Raw genomic sequence first — 21,182 nt, 5'->3', positions numbered from 1 at the left:
GAGTTCCTGCTGTGGTGCAATGAGTTAAGAATCTGACTGTAATGGCCTGGGTTGTTGTGGAGGTGCAGTTTCAATTCCTGGCCTGGCACAGTGGGTTAAAGGATCTGGCATTGGCACAGCATCGTAGGTTGCAGTTGCAAGCTCAGATTCAGTCCCTGGACTGGGAATTTCCATTTGTCGTGGGTACGGCTATGAATAAAGGGGTTGAGGGTAGGGGGTTATTTCCCAATGATGACAGTAACAGTAAGCTTTTGAGCAAACTGGGATCCAGATTTTTTTTTTTCCCCTTTCTAAAATAGTGAGAGAGGCAGGATAATGAAACTATGCTTTTTTGGGCAGCCCTAGAGGCATGTGGAAGTTCCCAGTCGAGGGAATGAATGTGTACCACAGCAGTGACCTAAGCCACAGCAGTGACAACACTGGATCCTTAACCCATTAGCCACCAGGGAACTCTCATGAAACTGTGCTTTGATAAAGTTACCAAGAATAATAACATAGAGAAAGTGGAGCTACTTTCCAAGAATAATAACATAGAAAAAGTGGAGCTACTTTCCAGACTAACAAAATGAAAATGGGACAATTGATTTTCCTGTTGAAAATATGGTGCATGGTCCCTGGGGAGAGATTTTACAGAAACATGAATCAAGACAATGGACTCCAGGGAATCTTTGCCCCATTTCTCTAACATTGTTCTTAGCAAAATCTATGCACAGAGACTTCTGGAGAGCCTGACTTGAAAATGCAGCGGACTCTAATATGATGTGTAATTTTATGACATCATTTTATTTTATTTTTTAATTTAATTTAATTTTACTTTATTTTATTTTAGTCTTTTTAGGGCTGAACCCACGGCATATGGAAGTTCCCAGGCTGGGGTCCAATCAGAGCTGCAGCTGCCAGCCTATGTCACAGCCACAGCAACACCAGATCCAAGCCACGTCTGCCATCTACACCACAGCTCACAGCAATGAGCCGGTTAAGTGGCTCCTTAACCCACTGAGCAAGGTCAGGGAATGAACCCACATCCTCATGGCTACTAGTCACGTTCTTAATCCGCTGAGCCACAACAGGAACTCCCAACACATCTTTAAATAATGCATTGTCTTTAGTGTCTGGGTTTATTTTGAGCAGAGCAGAGCATGGAGCTGTCCTGCCGGATGAACACCTGTCCCCTTGCATCGCACCTTCCCCACAACTCCTCCAGGCAGTGTGCAAACAGCCGAACAGGTCAGTAACACCCTCAGGACATACAATACTCAGAACCGATAAGGGTTGTTAGAGCAAAGGGTTTCAGATGTGAAAGAGTTTCAGAGGCTGCTTTTACATTCTCACCAGGGAGACACCTGATACATGGTCCCCGAAGGAGAAGACCAAGAGAAACAATTGTCAAACGTGAGGTAGAAGGATATAGTCAAAGAGCCTCAAAAACGTGGTTGATGTGGGAAGTCTTGACGTAACAGAAAACAGGAACCTAACACTAAATGATACTAGAATATAGAATTTATATCATGCCTAATACCTGACTAAACACCTTCATGGATGTTATTTTATCTAATTCTCACATCCAATCCAGTGATAGGTAGCTACTGAAACTTCCATTTTGTAGACCAGGAAACTGAACCCCAGAGAGGCCAACAGGACCCTGCATTCACAACTCCGGGTTCCGTATTTTTCTTTCCAATGCATTGCTCCCAGTGAATCAGATAACTGAATCATTGCCAACATCACTTGCATCATGCAAAACGATGTTGTGTTGCCCACTTCATAACGTACAACCCTCAAGACTAGAACTCTCCTCTTTCGTAATTCACTTTATATTAAGCTTTTAATATAACATATCACTCTTTATTTCTATGCTTTTATTTTTTAAATTTTTGTCTTTTAAGTTAAATACATAAAAATATTTTATTTATTTTATTTTTTAAATTTTATGCTCCCATGGCCTATGGAGGTTCCTAGGCTAGGAGTCAAATCGGAGCTGTAGCAGCTGGCCTACACCATAGCCACAGCAACACTGGATCCAATCTACACCACAGCTCATGGCAACACTGGATCCTTAACCCACTGGGCGAGGCCAGGGATCGAACCTGTGTCCTCACGGATTCTAGTCAGATTCGTTTCCACTGAGCCATGAGGGGAACTCCCTAAGATATCGCTCCTTGAATTGCAACAGCTAGGAGTTCCCTGATGGCTCAGTGGGTTAAAAATCTGGCATTGTCACTGCTGTGGCTCAGGTTGTTGCTGTGGCACCAGTTCAATCCCTGGCCCAGGAACTTCCACAAGCTGTGGGTATGGCCAAAAAATGCAACAGCTAATGGCTTTTAAGGGTTAAGGATTTTGTGATTTTTATATAAATTTTTTTCTCTTCACTGCCACACCTGCTGAGCCACAATGGGAACTCTTGATTCTTCGATACAATTTTATCTTAACAAATTACCATGAAATTTTATTACAGTTACATGAAAACTACTTGGGTAACTGTGCAGTTGTCCGATTATGACTCTACTCTGAATTAATAAAATGAGCAGAGTTAATTCCTCATCTGTTTTTACCTGGTATATTCAATACTTCACCTCTCACAAAAATAATACTGAAATGCTTCCTTCTAGAAGGGAATATAAGGTTCCTATTTTAGGGTTTTGCCTCTTTTCTCTCCACATTCAATTCCATCCTCAAAATTCCAGCTTGCAGAGTTCCCCGTTGTGGCTCAGCAGTAATGAACCTGACTAGAATCCATGAGGATACAGGTTTGAGCCCTGGCCTTGCTCAGTGGGTTAAGGATCCGGTGTTGCCATGAGCTGCGGTGAAGGTCGCAGACGCAGCTTGGATCCTGAGTTCCTGTGGCTGTGGTGTAGGCTGGCAGCTGTAGCTCTGATTTGACCCCTAGGCTGGGAACTTCCATATGCCACAGGTGCTGCCCTAAAAAGCCAAAAAAAAAAAAAAAAAATTCCAGCTCGTATTTCAGGAATGCATTTTCCCATCCTATCTGCAGTGACCCCTAGTTCCTCTTGGGGATTAGTAACATGGCTGTCTTCAGACAAGAGCCAGTGGCTCCACAGCAGCTCTGCCACACCAAGGTGCTGGGCATCTGCCCTGAGGGGAGGGGCAGGCCTCTCCACCCTGCCTATTTACCAAGATGAAGTCATCTAAGGAGCTGTGCTCTCATACTGTTTCTGACTCTCAACAGAAAGCCTGCACCACACAGAAGGTCTCCCTTGGCCAGTCATTCCATACACCACAGTGTGCAAATGCCAATCCCAAACCCCCAGTCCACCCCCACCCGCCCAGCATGGGGACCTGCTGTACAGCACAAGGAACTCTACCCAAGATTCTCTGATAATCTGTGTGGGAAAAGAATCTGAAAGAGAAGGGACATGAATGCCTGTATCACTAAATCACTTTGTTGAGCAGCAGCAATTATCACAACCTTGTAAAATAATGAAAAAAAGAAAATGAAAAAATGAAAAAAAGAAAAAGAAAGCCTATGCCACATAGAACTGGAAACTTTGGTTGCCACGAAGTAGCACCTAGAGATGAATAAGGGTCCAAAGTAACAATCAAACATATTCTTTTTCATTCTTTTAAAGTGGTCTCATCTCTTGGCAGAAAGGTAAACTGATACAACCACTATGGAAAACAGTATGGAAATACCTCAGAAAACTAAATATAGAACTACCATATGACCCAACAATCCTACTTCTGGGCATATATTGGGACAAAACTTCCATTGAAAAAGATACATGCACCCCTATGTGGTCTGATCTCCATATTTTTCTTGTGAATCTCTCCTTTATGAAGGCAAACAACCAAAGCCTGGTTTAGAGAACTGCTGATTTCAGAGTGGACAGTGAGCTTCCCCGTGGTCTGGAAGGGGTGAGGGGGTGTGGAAGGAGGAGAACCTAAGTGGAAGCCAGGAGATCATTTTACAGGTGCACCTTCACTGCCCTTGACATAAGGGAATGTAATGCTAAGAGTTAGAACATCTAAAAATACAACTAGAAGCCACCAGAGTTGCAACACCTACTTTACAATCAAAAAGCACATTTTCAGTGGCATGTTTTTGTTATCAGTTGTTAGAGGGAAGTGACAGATGTACAAGCAGGTACCAGAGCCTTGGGGCAATGTGGGAAGTATGTTTGCACATAGGTGGGGGGAGACAGGAGATCTCATCTCTAACTCCATCTGGTTAAAGAGGATGTGACTGGAAGTTCCCACTGTGGCTCAGCAGTAATGGGCCAAACTAGTATCCATGAGGATTCCCGTTTGATCCCTGGCCTCCTCAGTGGGTTAAGGATCCAGCGTTGCTGTGAGCTGTGGTGTAGGTAGCAAATGCATCTCAGATCCCGTGTTGCTTTGGCTGTGGTGTAGGCTGGCAGCTGCAGCTCCAATTTGACCCCTAGCCTGGGAATTTCCATATGCCACAGGTGAGCCCTGAAAAATAAAAAAATAAATAGGATGTGGGAAGACTCTTGCCCAAAGATTTTTAATCTGCCAGCTTCGATGTCTGTTTTTTTATTTCTGGGTTTTTTTGTTTTTTGGTTTTTTTTTGGAATGGTTTGAATTCCAAATGTTTGCATTCTATTTTTTTAAATCTCCTATTCTGCACTGTGTCCAATCTGAAGGCTACTTTTGTAAAAACAACAAGGAATTCTCTAGAAATCAAGTCTAAAATGAGCAGCTAATTTTATTCAAGGTCCCCTTTGGGGCAAGGACAGTCTATTGACAACTGAGTCCCCAGTCTACAAGTCACCTAAAGCAGAGACACATGAGGGCTTCTCTTTGAATCTGCATCCCCATCCCCATTCCCCCGACCACACTCAGTCCTGTTCTAGTCCCTCCCAAACCCTCCTGCAGGAAGGGGAAAAACATTGACCATGATCAGAGGGCTGCCTGCACAGAGCGTCCCTCGGGAATCTCTGCTCAGCCGTGGGGCACCCCTAGTTCTTGCCTAAATTCCACCCGGAGAGGGGCGTCTGCTCCTTAGGCGCGTCTCCTGTCATTTTGTCTGGCTCCTATTAATGCCCCAACAGCCTTGTCTCTGCCTGGAAATGACATCTGCTTTCTAAGCTGCCTGTCTCAAAACCTAGCTGGGTGACAGCAAAATCCTGCTATTTACCGTCACCCCCAGCTCAGGGACAGGCCCCCAGCAACACAGAGTGTTCGCTGTGATCCACTGAGAACCACAACACTCTCACTGAATATTAACCAGAACATCCTTTCTGAGTTTCCCAAGAGCCATCACTACTGCCAAAAACAATGAGGGGGCAAGTATTTTGTGAGGGCAGCCGCTTTCAGAAGGGAAAACCATACACTCTAATCCAGGCATCCTTTCTGTCTCATCCTCGGATGGTACAAGCTGCTCAGCCTCCTTCTGCCTCCACCTCCTCATCTGAAAAATGAGAAGGACCATGGCTGGGCTCATGGTAAGGAAAACATCTTACAACTGACAGACTTCAAGGGACGTTCTTGCAGCTTCCTCAGATGATATTAGGGAAGCATCCTCATACATTTTCTCGACTTCTAAAGAAACAATGTTGCTGATTTAATCCCTATCTTGTGGAGGGAACTGATTCCTTATAGGACCTGGGTTGAAAGTCACAAGTCATGAAGGATGGAAACCTTCACTCGCAAACTAGAAGTCTTCCACTGTGTCCGCTGCATGGTTTCAAGGGATCTGGGACTTCACTGGGCAGCCTTGCTTTTGGTGATTCATTTGTTTAAAAAAAAAAAAAGCCTCTTAAGTAAGAAAATAAGGAAATCTCGTGATAAGGAAAATGAACTCTTACAGATACATATGAGAATGAAAACCTGGCTCTCTGACTGCATTTACCCATGCTTGCTTGCTCTCATTAGCCAAAAAAAGAAAAAAAAAAAAAGAAAAAAGAAAAGAAAAAGAAAGAGAGAAAAAGAAAAACTATCACAAGTCCACAGTCCCTTATTAACAATTCTGAAATCCAAGAAGCTCTAAACATACATAACTTACATGGAGGAGAAAGCTGCCTTGAACGTGCATGAGGCTATTTATAGTAACTGATTACTTGCTGGGGACACTATATACTAAACAGTGTATACACAGCATTTCTTTCATACAATCTGAAACACATCTGGTGCAGGGGTTTGGATAAGGGAGGTCAGGTTTGTACTGCTGAGCCCACCACCTGCAGGGGTATGGGAGGCAGAATGGCTCCCAAATGTCTACACCCTCATCCCTGGAATGTGTGGCTGTGTGTTGTTACATAGGAAAAGGAACTGTGCCCATGTTCATTACCAGCGATGGACCTTCAAACCGGGTGCCCATCCCGGATTACCTACCCGTGGGCCCCATCGAATCACAGGAACCCTTAAAAGCAGAGACCTTTCTCCAGCTGTAGTCTGAGAGATGCAGCAGCATAGGTAAAGTCTCTAGAATCTCAGCATCTCTCTCAACTCTAAGCAAGAGATAGACTCCCCCTGCCATTCCTAGGGGCCATGCTGGCAGCACAAGAAGGCCCAGGACTGTCCCCCCAGGTTGACTGGTCCTCAGAGAAACCAGCTCTAAGCGGCTCACTTGCCAATGATCTGAATGAGAATGGAAACTTCCAGATCAGATCCCTTCCTTGGCCAGCACTTTAATTTCTGCCTCCTGAGACCCTAAACAGAAGACTTAGTTTAGCCATGCCAGGTCAGAGTTCCCACCCAGGGAGCTGTGAGATAATAACAAGGTTTTATTTTAGGCCATTAACACTTATGGTAATTTGCTAGGGCAGCAACAGAAGACCAACACCGGACAAGCCTGATTCCTCCTCTATAACTCGGCCTCTCGACTCCTTCCCGCCGAAGCCCTCCTGCCGTCAGGCTGCCCCAGGAGCCCTAATATGATGCTTTTCACCCTCTTCCCACTGACATTCTGCTGGGCAGGACGCTGGCGGGATTCCTCCCCCCCAGGCCTCATACTGCTCCCATCTGGCCTCCCACTAACCAGCCTGGCTGCTTCACACCCAGAACTTGATTGTGTCCTGTCATGCTGCAGTGCTTTCCGAGGCATCCCTTCTTTCTCTAACTCCTGAGAGACCAAGGCCTGGTCGGGAGCCTCCCTTGTGGCCCCGTGACACCCACCATCACACGGATTGAGCCCCTGATACACACTGGCTCAGGGAAGGACCAATTCACCTCCATCAGCCTCACTGGGCAGCCTGCCTATATGACTCTGTCCCTCGGATGCGGCAAGGTGTCAGGTGTTTCCAGGAAAGATCACCCCTTGGATTTGCACTGGGATTTGCAGTTTTCTAGACATTTCCAAATATACTAGCTCATGTAATTTTTACCCAAAAAAAGGTGATAAAATAAGGGAGGTTTTTATTTTTATTTTTTGGCTGCCTTGTGGCGTATGGAGTTCCCAAGCCAGAGACTTAATCTGAGTTGCAGCTGCAACCTATGCTGCAGCTGCAGCAACACCAGATCCTTTAACCAACTATGCCAGGCTAGGGATTGAATCTGCATCCCAGTGCTCAAGAGATGCCACCAATCCCATTGTACCACAGCAGGAACTCCACAAAGGAGGTATTCTTTTCTTTCTCTCTCTCTTTTTAGGGCTGCATCTGCAGCATATGGAAGTTCCCAGACTAGGAGTCAAATCAGACTTGCAGCAGCTGGCCTACACCACAGCCACAGCAACGTGGGATCTGCGTAGGCCTGCCACCTACACCACAGTTCATGGCAATGCTGGAGCCTTAATCCACTGAGTGAGGCCAGGGATTGAACCCACATCCTCATGGATACTAGTTGGGTTCATTATCACGGAGCCACAGTGGGAAATCTGACCTTGGATTCTTTGAAGCTGACTTCATCTCATTCAAAATTATTAGTGGGTAAAGCGTAGGAATCACTGTGGGATTTGCCCCAAGTCCTACCTAGACCCAAGCAGGTCCCAGACTACATGTTTGCCTTGATTGCCTTTCATAAGACAATCAGAGCAGAGCCGAAAAGACACTGGCTGACATGAATGCAAAAATCCAGTCCATTCTCACACCCTAGTAAAATACAAGGGGCCACTGTTAATGGGAAGTACCACCTTTTACAAGTAACTAACTCTTACACAAGCACTTCGGCATGCTGAAGGCACATCAACAGTTGGGCTGAATTTAACTTGCATCTATTTTCCATAGCCTTTAGGAGATATTAGACCAGACCAGTGAGGAGGGCTTTCAGGCTCAGGTCTACAGAACTTTATTAGAATATGGGGCAGGTTTTCTGGTGATGATCTGTCATATGAAAACTCATTATAAAGCCAAGACCATTTTACTTTAGGAAACCTAGAGCTGATTTCCCGTCAAGGTTTTTTTTTTGTTTTGTTTTGTCTTTTTTTTTTTATAATTCTGGAAAATTGATTGCTCTTTAAATTCATCCATGGCTATTGAGATAAGTATTATGATCGCCAACTTCAACAAAAACTGCTTGATGATTTTTTCTCTTTTTTTCTTTTTTGGCTGCCCTATGGCATATGGAAGTCCTCAGGTCAGGGATCAAATCCGAGCTGCAACTGCGACCGACACAACAGCTGCAGCAACGCTAGATCCTTAACCACTGTGCCACAGTGGGAACTTATGATATTTCTTTTTATAATAAATTTTAGGCCTTGTATAGACAATGACATTTGAAATTGTCAAATGTCAGAGGGTATGGGTCTGATCCTTGGCCTTGATCAGGGGGTTGAGGATCCGGCATTGCCATGAGCTGGGGTGTAGGTCGCAGACACGGCTTGGATCCCATGTTGCTATGGCTGTGGTGTAGGCTGGCAGCTGTGGTCCTGATTCGACCCCTAGCCTGGGAACTTCTGTATGCCTCAGGTGCAGCCCTCAAAAGCAAAAAAATTAAAATTAAAATTAAAAAAAATAAAGACATGACAATATTCTTTTAGATACCATGGCTAGATTATGGCAGAAACATGAAAATCTTCAGAGTGCAAATCTGGATTGCATTTTGGAAACATGCATCACATGATTCCCAAAGCTCTTGTTTTGGTTCTCACCAGAGTTCTTCCTTGTCTAAGGAGCAGATCTGGAGAAGACGATGAACCTAGTTTAAGTGCCTCCAAGTTTTGGTAGGAACGGAAATTAAAGCAGACATACCAAAGTGAGGACTTTCCGAGATTTGGGGGCAAATCAATCTCTTTGAACCTAAACTACTTCATCTGTAACGACAAAAATTATACTTACATTGTGTTGTAAAGTGAAATAAAAACATGAGAAGAAGCTTTGCAAACTCTAAGTCAAACCGTGTGTACTTTATCATTGTGCAGAAAACCAGCTTACCTCTACATTACTACCTTCAGGGGCATGAGAAATCCTTGATATTTCTTGTTGTTGTTGTTGTTGTTGTTGTTTTTAGGGCCACACCCACGGCATATGAAATTTCCCAGGGTAGGGGTCAAATCAGAGCTGCAGCTGCCAGCCACAGAAACGAAGGATCCAAGCCGAGTCTGAGACCCACACCACAGCTCGTGGCAATGCTATGATCCTTAACCCACTGAGCATAGTCAGGAATCAAACCCACATCCTCAGAGATACTAGTTGGGTTCATTACCACTGAGCCACAGTGGGAACCCCCAAGAGAAATCCTTGATACCTCTAAACCAGACTTGCCTTCTTTGAATCCAGTATCCCCTCCAGCTGCTGGTTCCTATTTATGCTGACATCCTAACTCTCCCAGGAAACCTCTCTCCTTAAAAACCTGGGTTGTGACAGAAACCTCACTCCTTCACCTACTCTCATGCACAAATGATCAGTTCCTTTCAAATTATGAATATCTGCTCAAAAATCATTGACAATTTCTAGTTGTTCTTGCAAAATGAGTCAGAACACAGAGGTCACCCCTAAGACCCTGTCCTGTCCGGCCCTACCCACCCCCTCACCCCATCACTTCCTCCCTCTGCACATAAGCTGCCCTGTCCCCACCAAGCCCTGCCCAGCTGTCCCTCTGCAGGAATCGCCAGGCCCAGTCACCCTCTGAAGTCATCTCCTGTTCCAAGACCCCTGCAGAGCTATTCTGCACGCTCCTGTGACGCTCATGTCCTAGGGTAAGGGAGGCACCGACACACCCAGTTCCTTGGAGCGCCGTTACCCTTTGAAATGATATTTTATGTGAAGTTGCTCCCTGCTTTCTCGGTTATAAAGTTCATGACAACAGTGATTCTATTTTCACTCCTGCATCATAGGCTCCATCCTAGCACCTAACGGGTACTTGTTCACCGAATGAGTAAAGTGATCTGTCTTGGGAATCTTCTCCTCAATGTCTGTATCTTTCTATCTATCTATCATCCATCTACCTATAACCTATCTATTCTACCTATCTATCCACCTATTACCTACCTATTATCTGTCTACTCCACCTATTTATCTACTATCTATCATCTATCTGCCTACCTATCAACTTATCATCTCTATATATCCACCTGTCATCTATCTACCTATTAGCTATCTATTCTACCTATCTATCCACCTATTATCTATCTACCTACCCACGTGCCTATCTACTTATCATCTCTCTATCCACCTATCTATAATCTATCTCTATATCTATAATGTTTACTCATCTATCATCTCTCTATCCATCTACCAATCATCTACCTATCTACCTTTTATTTATCTATCTGGCTACCTATCTACTTACCATCTCTCTACCTACTTATCTATCTGTATATCTATATGTTTATCTATTTATCCATATACTATTTCTATTTACTTACCATCTACCTATAATCTATCTATCTGTATATCGGTATGTCTATCTATGTATCTACGTGTCTACCTATTTATCTATTTATCTTCACTACAATATCTATATGTTTATCTATATGACTGTCTGTCTATTTTTATACACACATATATAACAGTACCCCCGCTTAACATTCTCTAAGAGGCAAGGAGCTCACACAGTGTCACAGAACCAGAGAACTAATGGAAGGCACACGGCTGCAAATCCCCTGTTAGCTCTCAGGGCAATTAAATTCTTAGAATAAATACTTCATAATATAGTTTTATTATGCTTCTGAACCATAATCCAAGCATCAAATTATGTGTGAGCTTTTCAAACCACCTGAAACCTAAGAGAAGTCATTCCAGTCCTGAGTAGAAAATTCTTTTGTGTTGAGGCAGCAACTGTTCCACAGTCACAGGCAGAATCTATGAAGCCAAGAGGCATCGCTGCTTTGTCCTCAACAAACGGGGAGACTCATATGGACAAAATCTAGACCCCGGAGGTGCTAGTGCTACAGAACAGGTCCCACAAACCACAACCTATGGGCCAAACCCCGGCCCCACCTGCCCAGTAAGTAAAGTTCCACCTGCCACAGCCATGCCACTGCTCACCTATGCACACCTGTGACAGACACTCCAGGGCCGCCCTTCAAGAAAGAGTCTGCCTACCTACTACAGGGGGCAAATCACAGGTAAAAGTAACCCTGGATATGTCTTAAAATGAATAACTTTTTTTCCAGGGTCGCACCTACAGCACAAGGAAGTTCCCAGGCTAGGAACTGCAGCTGCCGACCTACACCACAGCCAAAGCAACACCAGATCCTGAACCCACTGAGTGAGGCTAGGGATTGAACTCACATTCTTGCAGACACGATGTTAGGTTCTTAACCCACTGAGCCACAACGGGAACACCTAAAATGCACAATTTAACTTCTAGCGTTCTTTCTTCATACCTTCTCCTGTGAAAAGGGTGCTTTAGGTTGTTTGTGAAGGAGTAGGTGAGCCATTCCCCAAGCCCCCAATAAGGAATGAAGAGCAGGACCTTTGAGTTTGGAGGAATTCTCCCCAGAAAAGCCAGCTGAAAATCCTGACAGTGGCCCCATATCTTTATCTCCTCCAGTCAGGAAATTTCCCACGTTTACAGACATGAAAGACTCACAGGAGTTTTCTGCTCTTCGGGGGATGGAGCTGGCCCACAGCCTCGCCCCTGTCCCCCCTCCTCTGCCGCCTTCTTGCCCACCCGACTCTCCTTGTCACCTGGTGCTTGCACATCAGAGGCCTGTGACTTTGTTTTCAAGCTGCCGGTAGATTCTCTGGACTGAGATGTTCTGAAGAGAAACAAACAGGGAATTATCAAAAACATTCTTCAACAAAGACTGTGTTTCCAAAGTTGCTGTCTACATTCAAACTATGTAAAAAACAGTAATGGGCACCATTTCCTGAGTGCTGATGATATGCTAGGGCCTTTGCTAGGTATTTAAAGATATTCACTTAGGAGTTCCCTGGTGGCCTAGTGGTTAAGCATCCAGCATTGTCACTGCTGTGGCTTGGGTTCGATCCCTGGCCTGGGAACTTCTGCATGTCATGGCCAGAAAAAAAAAAAAAAAAGAAGAAGAAGAAGATATTAACAATCTATAGCAACCCTGTGGGGAAGGCTGTTATCTTTGCCTTGTTATAAGAGACTCAGAAAAAGCATCACTGGAGTTCCTGTTGTGGCTCAGTGGTAACGAACCCAACTAGTATCCATGAGGATGCAGGTTCAATCTCTGGCCTCGCTCAGTGGGTTAAGGATCTGTTTTGCCGTGAGAGCTGTGGGGCAGGTCACAGATGAGGCTCGGATCTGGTGTTGCTGTGCCTGTGGTGTAGGCTGGCAGCTGCAGCTCTGATTTAACTGCTAGCCTGGGAGCCTTAGTATGCCATCGGTGTGGCCCTTAAAAAAATTAAAAAAAAAAAAAAAAAGGTATCACTTATCTGAGGCCACACAGCAGCCAGGACTGGAACCTGGCTCCCAGCTCAAAAGCTAAGCTCTCGTCACCAGCAGCAAGTAGTTCCTTTCTCTCCACAGGTCCAATTCCAGTTGTGAAGTCACAGCCCTAAGGAATGGTCTGTTTCCATTTCCCCCAGTCACATAGGGCTGCCGACATTCAGGGGGCTTTGTGAGGCCACCCCGGCACCCTGCCTAAGGGACCCACCCCCTGCCTCACTGCTCCACCCCAGTTACTTTCCTGTATCTCCACTCGATTGTGTCACTTCTTCACTCAGAACAGCCTCACTGTCCACAGAATTAGGTCCAACCTCTAACTCTGGCTTTCAAGGCACTTTAGAGCAAGGCCCCATCTCCTACCACAGCCCATGTGTACCCTGAACATGCAAGTGACTATCACCCAAAGCATCGCCCACACTCACAACTGAGGGGTCTTGACTGCCTGCGGTTTCCTGCCCGACCTGCTATAGCTGCAAAACTACTCATCTTTCTAGGGCCAATTCTGTGCAACACGCTGGTGGGCTCAGAGAGCGCTCTGCTTGGCCTCAGACACAGTACCTACAGCAGCCTGTGCACATACCTGTTTCTGCTCCCTGTTCCTCTCTGGACCCCCAGCGCCTGGCACAGACAAGCCCCCATGGGCCCACTGGCTCAGCTGCCTGCCCTAAAGCCTGAGGGTCCCTGTGCCTCCCTCACTCCTCCAGCCTGTGAGTCTCCAGAACAATTCCAGGGTAGCCCGGGGCCCCTGGGGGATCGTGTCCACGTCAAAGTGGGGAAATGAAACAGCCGACGTGGTGTCGTGGTGAAAATGAAAGGATTCACTGGCAAACTAAAGGAGCGTTCCAGAGACGGGAGGTCACCCTCGTGCCTCAAGCCCTACGGGGCCCTGCTGTGTGGAGCGGATCTCATACCTGAGCTCTGCAGCCTCCTGCTCTGCTTTCAGCCGCGCCCGCTCGGCAAGAATCTCATCGCAGAGCACATCGTAGGGCTTATCGAGATGGTGCTCGCCCATCACCCACACCCAGACCTCCTTATCAGCTCCCAGTTTCCAATGGACGGATTTGCCGTTGTCTGTAAGCAAAACAGGATTCAGACTGAACAAACATCTGTAGTCATGGGTTACTAGGTTTTCCATCCTTAAGGCATTTAGGGTCTTGGGGAGTGTCGGGGGGGATTCTGATGAGGCAAAGCCTTCCAGCCCACTCAAAACAAGGAGCATCCTGGGACGACAGCAAGGGTGGACGTGGCGGTGGCTGAGGGATGCTTATTTTAAAATACGACAGATATGGGATTTCCTGTTGTGGCTCAGTGAGTTACAAACCTGACTCATATCTATGGGGATGCAGGTTTGATCCCAGGCTCCGCTCAGTAAGTTAAGGATCCGGTGTTGCCATGAGCTGCAGTGTAGGTCACAGACTCGGCTCAGGTCTGCTGTTGCTATGACTGGGGTGTAGGCTGGCAGCCGCAGGTCCAATTCAACCCCTAGCCTGAGAACTTCCATATGCCACAGGTGTGGCCCTAAAAAAAGCAAAATAAATAAATAAGAAAATATGATAGATACGGTTTTTGCACAAGCCCATTTTGAAAGGCAGGATGGTGAGATGGGAAAAGCGTTATTTGCATTATCCTGTAGGGTAACAGAGCCAACAGGTGAAGAATCAGGAGTTCCCATTGTGGCTCAGCAGTAATGAACCCGACTAATAGTCATGAGGACGCAGGTTCGACCCCTGGCCTCACTCAGTGGGTTAAGGATCTGGCGTTGCCATGAGCTGCGGTGTAGGTTGTACATGCAGCTTGGATTCTGTGTTGCTGTGGTGTAGGCTGGCAGCTGCAGCTCCAAGTCAGTCCCTAGCCTGGGAACTCCCATATGCTGTGGGTGCGACCTGAAAAAAAAAAGAATGTTCCTGTACCCAGCTGTTCCAGAGCTTGGCATATCCACTATATACACCATTAATGGGTAAAAGGCCTGTGCTTTAGAGTTAGACTGGCTTTAGTTTGAATCCTGGCCCTGCCACTTAGCTGTGTGTCTTGGACAAATGGTTTACCCTTCCTCAACCTCAATTTCCTTGTCTGCAAAATGAGAATACTAACATCTGCTGCAGGGGAGGCTGTGGGAAGGAGGCAGGGGTTATGCCGGCTTGTTCCCCCGCCCCTGCCCACACGATGGGTACTCAGGAGGAGCTGGCGCCACCATCCCTCTGCTGCTGTTTACTACAACACAGCTGGAGACTCGAACCCTGGAGTGTGAAATGTGGGGAAGCTACTGGAAATCTGGTGTTTGCAACTGGTCTCAGGAGCTGTGTTGCATTCATTCTAGCTCCTGCTCATCAGATGCGGCCACCAAGGTCATGTTCTCAGGAACCAGGATGGTGGGCCATTCCCAGGAGAGGTCGGGGACAGTCCTAACTCAGAAGGCCCCAGCAGGCACCCACCAGGGCTGTTATGTCCACAGCCAGTCCTAGTCAAGATGCCTGAGCCTGAGGACCCACCCCAGCCAGTGATGCTGAGTGTGCATGTGACCCAGGGCAGTGGCTGGGACGCAGGCCAGGCCATGGACATGTCATGGGAAGTAGAAGATGGTTTCCACGAGAGTTCCCATCGTGGCTCAGTGATAATGAACCCAAATAGAATCTATGAGGACGTGGGTTCGATCCCTGGCTTTGCCCAGTGGGTTAAAGGATCTGGTGTTGCTGTGAGCTGTGGTGTAGGTCACAGATGAGGCTTAGCTCTGGCATTGCTGTGGCTGTGGCCAGCAGCTACAGCTCAGATTCAACCCCTAGCCTGGGAACTTCCATATGCTGCAGGTGCAGGCCTAAAAAGACAAAAAAAAAAGAGGAAAAAGATGGTTTCTAGGGTTACCTCAGGACACATTCAAAAGCGGCTGCTCACGGTCAGGTCTGCTCTTTATTTTGGCACCTTCCACTTGCCTCAGGGCCACAGAAATGTTCTGGGGTATAATGGTGTTCTAAATAGGATATTTGGGGGTGAAGTGGGGTGGTCACGGCCCTCACCAGGACAAGAGCCAAACATTCTGTGCACAGGTGGATGCAGATGTGCTGGAAGGTCAGCTCTGCCTCCTTGGAGGAAATGCCTGATAGGAGGAAGGGGAGGAAGTGGGGACACCTCATCACCCCCTTTACTATCACCCCTAGTAACTAAGAGTATTTTCACTCTGCCCACATCTCCCCCCACCCTTCCAATGCTTTCGGAAGCAGAAGGACACCTAAAGGTGGCTGAGGGCTGGGAGGCAGGAGGGAGGAGGCCCAGCAGCTCTACTCAGGTCCCTGAAGCGTGTCCCAGAGCATGGCCAGGTGGTGACATAATTCCTGGGGAAGGCGTGGCCCTGGGTGGGGACAGAAACACCGTAAACACAGGAGAGCCTTAGAAACAGAAGGTCGGGGTGGGGGGGTGGGGGTGCAGCAGAGGGAAGAACAGGGTCCTGCCATTTCTGAAGGAGGGGTGGTGAAGATAAAGATGTGGTGGCTCGGGTGGCAGGGGGCACGAGGGGAGAGGGAAGGAGATAAAACGGAGCAGCACTGACAGGAGTCTCTGCTCTGACAGCTCCGGGGGCTTCAGGGGGGCCACACAGCTCCCTAAACCCAGGAGAGGGAGGGAAGTCATGCTAGGAAAGCCAGCAGGGCTTCTGCGGGGTTCATTCCTAATGCTAGCACCACGCACAGCGGGATGCTGCGGGGACCTGGGATGTAACTGACATGGCCATCCTCCTGCACGTCACCCACAGCCTGGGGAGAAAGAGCAAGGTGTGAGGTCACTCACTTAATGAACTTCACTGCGAATCTATTGGGCGCCAGGACCTGTAAAGATGTCCCAGATATACTTGGAATAGAGACAGACCAGACCCTGCTCTCGGGACTCATATTCTCATTGGAGGAGGTGGGCATTGAACAACCAGTCAGTTGCAGATGTAATGCAACTTGGGGAGGGATGCTACAGTGCCAGGGGATGGTGCAGGGGGACATACACTGTAACCACAATGGAGTTCAAGTAGGATTCAGAGGATGGAGGATGCTTTGGGAGAACAGAGAACATGTTGTGTTCAGTTTGGGAAGATGGATATGGAATTTAGATACAAAATAGGGGTAGCTTTAGTCTGCACACAAAGACCAGAGAAGATGGGAGTTTCCTTGTGGCTCAGCAGGTTAAGGATCTGGGGTTGTCACTGCTGTGGCGAGGGTTCAATCCCTGGCCGGGAACTTTCGCATGCCACGGTGCACCTCCCTCCAAAAAATGACCAGAGAAGGGAATCAACGAGGGTCCATGGGGAACTATTGGTCTCCCCCAGAGTGAAATAGTTCTTAAAAGTCACCTGGATGTGAGCTGAGAGTCACACAGGGGGAACAGGGGGTCCACCTGACAGAGGACCCAGATATCAGGCTAAAGGAGGTAAATTTAGGCCCTGTATTGCATAAAGCCAGGAAGTTGTACTCAAATCCCAGTGCTTCTACCAACTCTTTATGTGACCATGTATACATCACTTTATTTCTCCAAGCCTGAGCTCCCTCTCTGATAAAACTGAGGTGATGAATCTGAACTCACAGGCCTGTCACATGACAAGCACTCAGAAATAATTAGCTGCACATTCTTGGTCTGAATGACCAAGCAAGGGTCCACAACTATAAGACAGACACCATAAAACTAGGTGAGGAGTTCCCGTTGTGGCTCAGTGGTAATGAATCCAACTAGTAACCATGAGGATGTGGGTTCGATCCCTGGCCTTACTCATGGGTAAAGGATCCAGCGTTGCTGTGAGCTGTGGTGTAGGTGTTGCTGTGAGCTGTGGTGTAGGTCACAGATGCAGTGCAGCTTGGATCCTGCATTGCTGTGGTTGTGATGTAGGCTGGCAGCTGTAGCTCAGAGTCAACCCCTAGCCTAGGAACTTCCAAATGCTGCAGGTGCAGCCTAAAAACAAAACAAAACAAAACAAAACAAAACAAAACAAAACAAAACTCCTAGCACAGAACATAGGCAAAGCATTCTCTGAAATTGTAACAACTGTTTCTTAGATCGGTCTCCCAAGGCAAAAGAAATAAAAGTAAAAAGAAACAACGGGACCTAATCAAACTTATAAACTTTTGCACAGCAAAGGAAACCATCAACAAAACAAGAAGACCACCTACAGAATGGGAGAAAATATTTGCAAGTGATGTGACAAACAAGAGGTTAATCTCCAAAATATACAAACAGCTTGTACAACTCAATATCAAAAAAAAAAAAAAAACAACCTGAGCAAAAAATGAGCAGAAAACCTAAATAGACATTTTTCCAAAGAAGACATGAAGATGGCCAACAGGCACATGAAAAGATGCTCAACATCGCTAATTATTACAGAAATGCAAATCAAAACTATAATGTATCAGCTCAAATCAGTCAGAATGGCCATCATTTAAAAAAAAATCTACAAATAACAAATGCTGGAGACGGTGTAGAGAAAAGGGAACCCTCTTACACTGTTGGTAAGTACATAAATTGGTACAACCACTGTGGAAAACAGTATGGAGCTTCCTTCAAATACTAAAAACAGAGTTGCCATATGATCCAGCAATCTACTCCTGAGCATATACCTGGGGAAAAAAAAACTCTAATTCAAAAAGATACATGCACCCCAGTATTCAGAGCATCACTATTCACAATAGCCAAAACATGGAAACAACCTAAGTGTCCATCAGCAGATGAATGGATAAGAAGTGGTACATATATACAACGGAATACTACTCAGCCATAAAAAAGAATGAAATATTGCCATTTGCAGCAATATGGATGCAACTAGAGGTTCTCATACTAAGTGAAATAAGCCAGACAGAGAAAGAAAAATACTGTGATATCACTTATATGTGCAATCTAAAATTAATACCAATAAATCTACATACAAAACAGAAACACTTAAAAACATAGCAAACGAACATATAGATACCAATGGAGAGAAAGAGGGAGGGATAAATTAGGAGTTTGGGATTAAAAGATATAAACTACCACTTACTATTCATAAAACAGATAAACCACAAGGATCTACAGTAAAGCACAGGGAACAATACTCAATATCTTGTAATAACCTATAATTAAATATAATCTGCAATAAAACCCAAACCACTATGTTGTACACCTGAAATGAACACAATATTGTAAATCAATTACACTTCAATTTAAAATAAAAAGTCCAGGAGTTCCCCTTGTGGTTTAGTGGTAACGAATCTAATATCCGTGAGGACAAGGGTTTGATCCCTGGTCTCACTCAGCGAGTTAAGGATCTGGTGTTGCATGAGCTGTGATGTAGGTCACAGACATGGTTTGGATCCCACATTGCTGTGCCTGTGGTATAGGCCAGCAGCTGCAGATCCGAGCCAACCTCTAGCCTTGGGACTTCCATATGCCACAGGTGCAGCCCCAAAAGAAACAAAAATAAATAAATAAATAAAGGAAAAGCATGTGCTCCGTTCAGCACACAAAAGAAAAAGGAGGGAAAAGAGTCCTGATTCAGAAGGAAGAAAAGAGAGGGAGTCACCAGAGAGGACCTAAGCAGGGCTCCCACCAGTGCCAGGCTGTGAAGTGTCCATGTGCTCCCTGAACTCCAGCCACTCTGACCACTTCTCTAGGACACCCCACCTCCACCCCAGAAACCTAAAGACAAGAGCCTGGCTGGTAGGGCCTCCAGGACTTGGCTGCTATGGTCATGCCCCTTCTGCCTGATGCCCATGCCAGATCTGCCTTTAAACATCTAGAGCATCACCAGGAGCTAGTACTAGCCCCTATTTTACCACAAGGAAATTGAGGCTCAGGCCCAGGATTATCGAGCTGGTAAAGTTGGAACCAGAATTCAAAACCTGTCTGTGAGATGGTAAAACCTGTGTTTAGAGCAGCCTCTAGTGCACAGTGCACTGTCCAAACTGAAACCCTTTTTCTATTCTTTTTTTTTTTTTTTTTTTAAAGTCCGTACCCATAGCATATGGAAGTTCCCAGGCCAGGGGTTGAATCTGAACTGCAGCCTCCAGCCTACACCACAGCCACAGTAAAGCAGAGTCTGAGCCTTGTCTGTGACTTACACCGCACGCCACAGCTCACAGCAACACCAGATCCTTAACCCACTGATCGAGTACAGGGATCAAACCCACATCATCATGGATACCAGTTGGGTTCATTACCACAGAGCCACAATGGGAACTCCCAAACTGAAACACTTTTCAGAGCATAAAGGAAACCCACCCATAGGAATGGCAGGAATCAAATGTGTGCAGGGCCGTGTTGAGCAAGCTGGGTGTGGGGTCACCATCACATGCTCTCTCGGGCCCACAGAACAGAAGGGGCCAGGGGAAGTCCTTCAGGGACTTCCTGGAGTTACCTGGGTAATAATGCTGAAGTTACTAACATGAGTTCATCTATTAAAATGTTAAAAATGTTTATGCTTATTTTAGAGATGAAAGAACAGAAATGATGTTGGAGAACCTGCAGGGTACCATGGTCCGAGGAAGCAGGTCAGGTGATGGCACAAAGTGAGAAGGTGAGTCACACTCAGGAGGGTGAAAGGGGAGGGTGGCCAGTAACCCTGCACATACAGGGTTCACCACATAAGACGCTAAGCCCGCTACACAATCCAGCCCAGAGTTAGAGGCTCAGACAGGGCTGGTGGCTATGGCTCAGAAAAGATATGGAGTAGATCTGAGTTCAAATTCTGACCCACATAAACTACTTCCTCCAAGGTTATTTCCTTATTTGTAAGAATAAGGGGGTAATGTTCACCTCTCCAGAGTCTCGTGAGGATTAAATGAAACACATCATACAAGGCTGCTGCCCTGCAGGCACTCACAGACCAGCATGTGGGTGGAGAAAGCTCTGTGGGATGGAGCAGATGGGGTGAGGTTAGGAGTAACCAGGATCCCCTGGATTTCTGGCTCTGGTGACTTTGGACAGAGCAGGACTGCAGGTCATGGTGGAGACTGAGGGCAAGACCAGGCCTGGGGGGCGGGGAGGACTGGGGTGATGCTGATGAACTCCGTTGGCATCAAGCTTGCAGGACCCAAGGATCTGCTGAGCGGTGATGCTCACTGGGTAACAGGTGAGAGTTCTGGCTTCACAACACGGGATAGTCACTGGCAGTAGGTAGTGTTTAACCCTGAAGAGTGTAAGAGGTGCCCCAGGGTGATAATAGTGACCTTAAACTTGACCTCGTCCATGGGTCTGTGAATGAGCTTGAGGGGTCTGTGAACATTGGGAAACTGTAAGGAAACGCCCTCTGTGTGCATTTTCCTGGTCCAGGCTTTCAGTACATCTTCCATGGAGTCTAAGGGCCCCTCAATCCCACCGTGAAGTTATCAACACTGATGGAGGACACGGGTAGTCAGGGTCAGGCAGAGACAGAGAAGAAAGAGTCACAGAGACAGCAAGAGAGACTCTGAGACACAACTCACAGGGTCGGATGTGGCCGAAGTAAGAACTGTATCCAACAGGAGAGG

General features: G+C 46.5%; 1 protein-coding gene across 7 annotated transcripts in view; it reads right to left on the bottom strand.

Moving 5' to 3' along the window:
• The window catches only part of SH2D4A (SH2 domain containing 4A), a 79,067-nt gene that overhangs the window by 46,375 nt on the left and 11,510 nt on the right, over positions 1-21,182 (bottom strand). For all 7 annotated transcript variants that reach the window (XM_047771733.1, XM_047771739.1, XM_047771735.1 and 4 more), the window contains exons 3-4: positions 13,629-13,788; positions 11,893-12,061 (exon numbers count right to left, since the gene is read on the bottom strand). In XM_047771733.1, the coding sequence (XP_047627689.1) occupies positions 11,893-12,061; positions 13,629-13,788 (329 nt within the window). The remainder of the gene's footprint in view (positions 1-11,892; positions 12,062-13,628; positions 13,789-21,182) is intronic.

The sequence above is a fragment of the Phacochoerus africanus genome, chromosome 3 (assembly GCF_016906955.1).
Source record: "Phacochoerus africanus isolate WHEZ1 chromosome 3, ROS_Pafr_v1, whole genome shotgun sequence".
NCBI classification, from domain to species: Eukaryota; Metazoa; Chordata; class Mammalia; order Artiodactyla; family Suidae; genus Phacochoerus; species Phacochoerus africanus.
The sequence above is the reverse complement of the archived record's forward strand: the minus strand, read 5'-3'. Positions and strand labels throughout refer to the sequence as shown.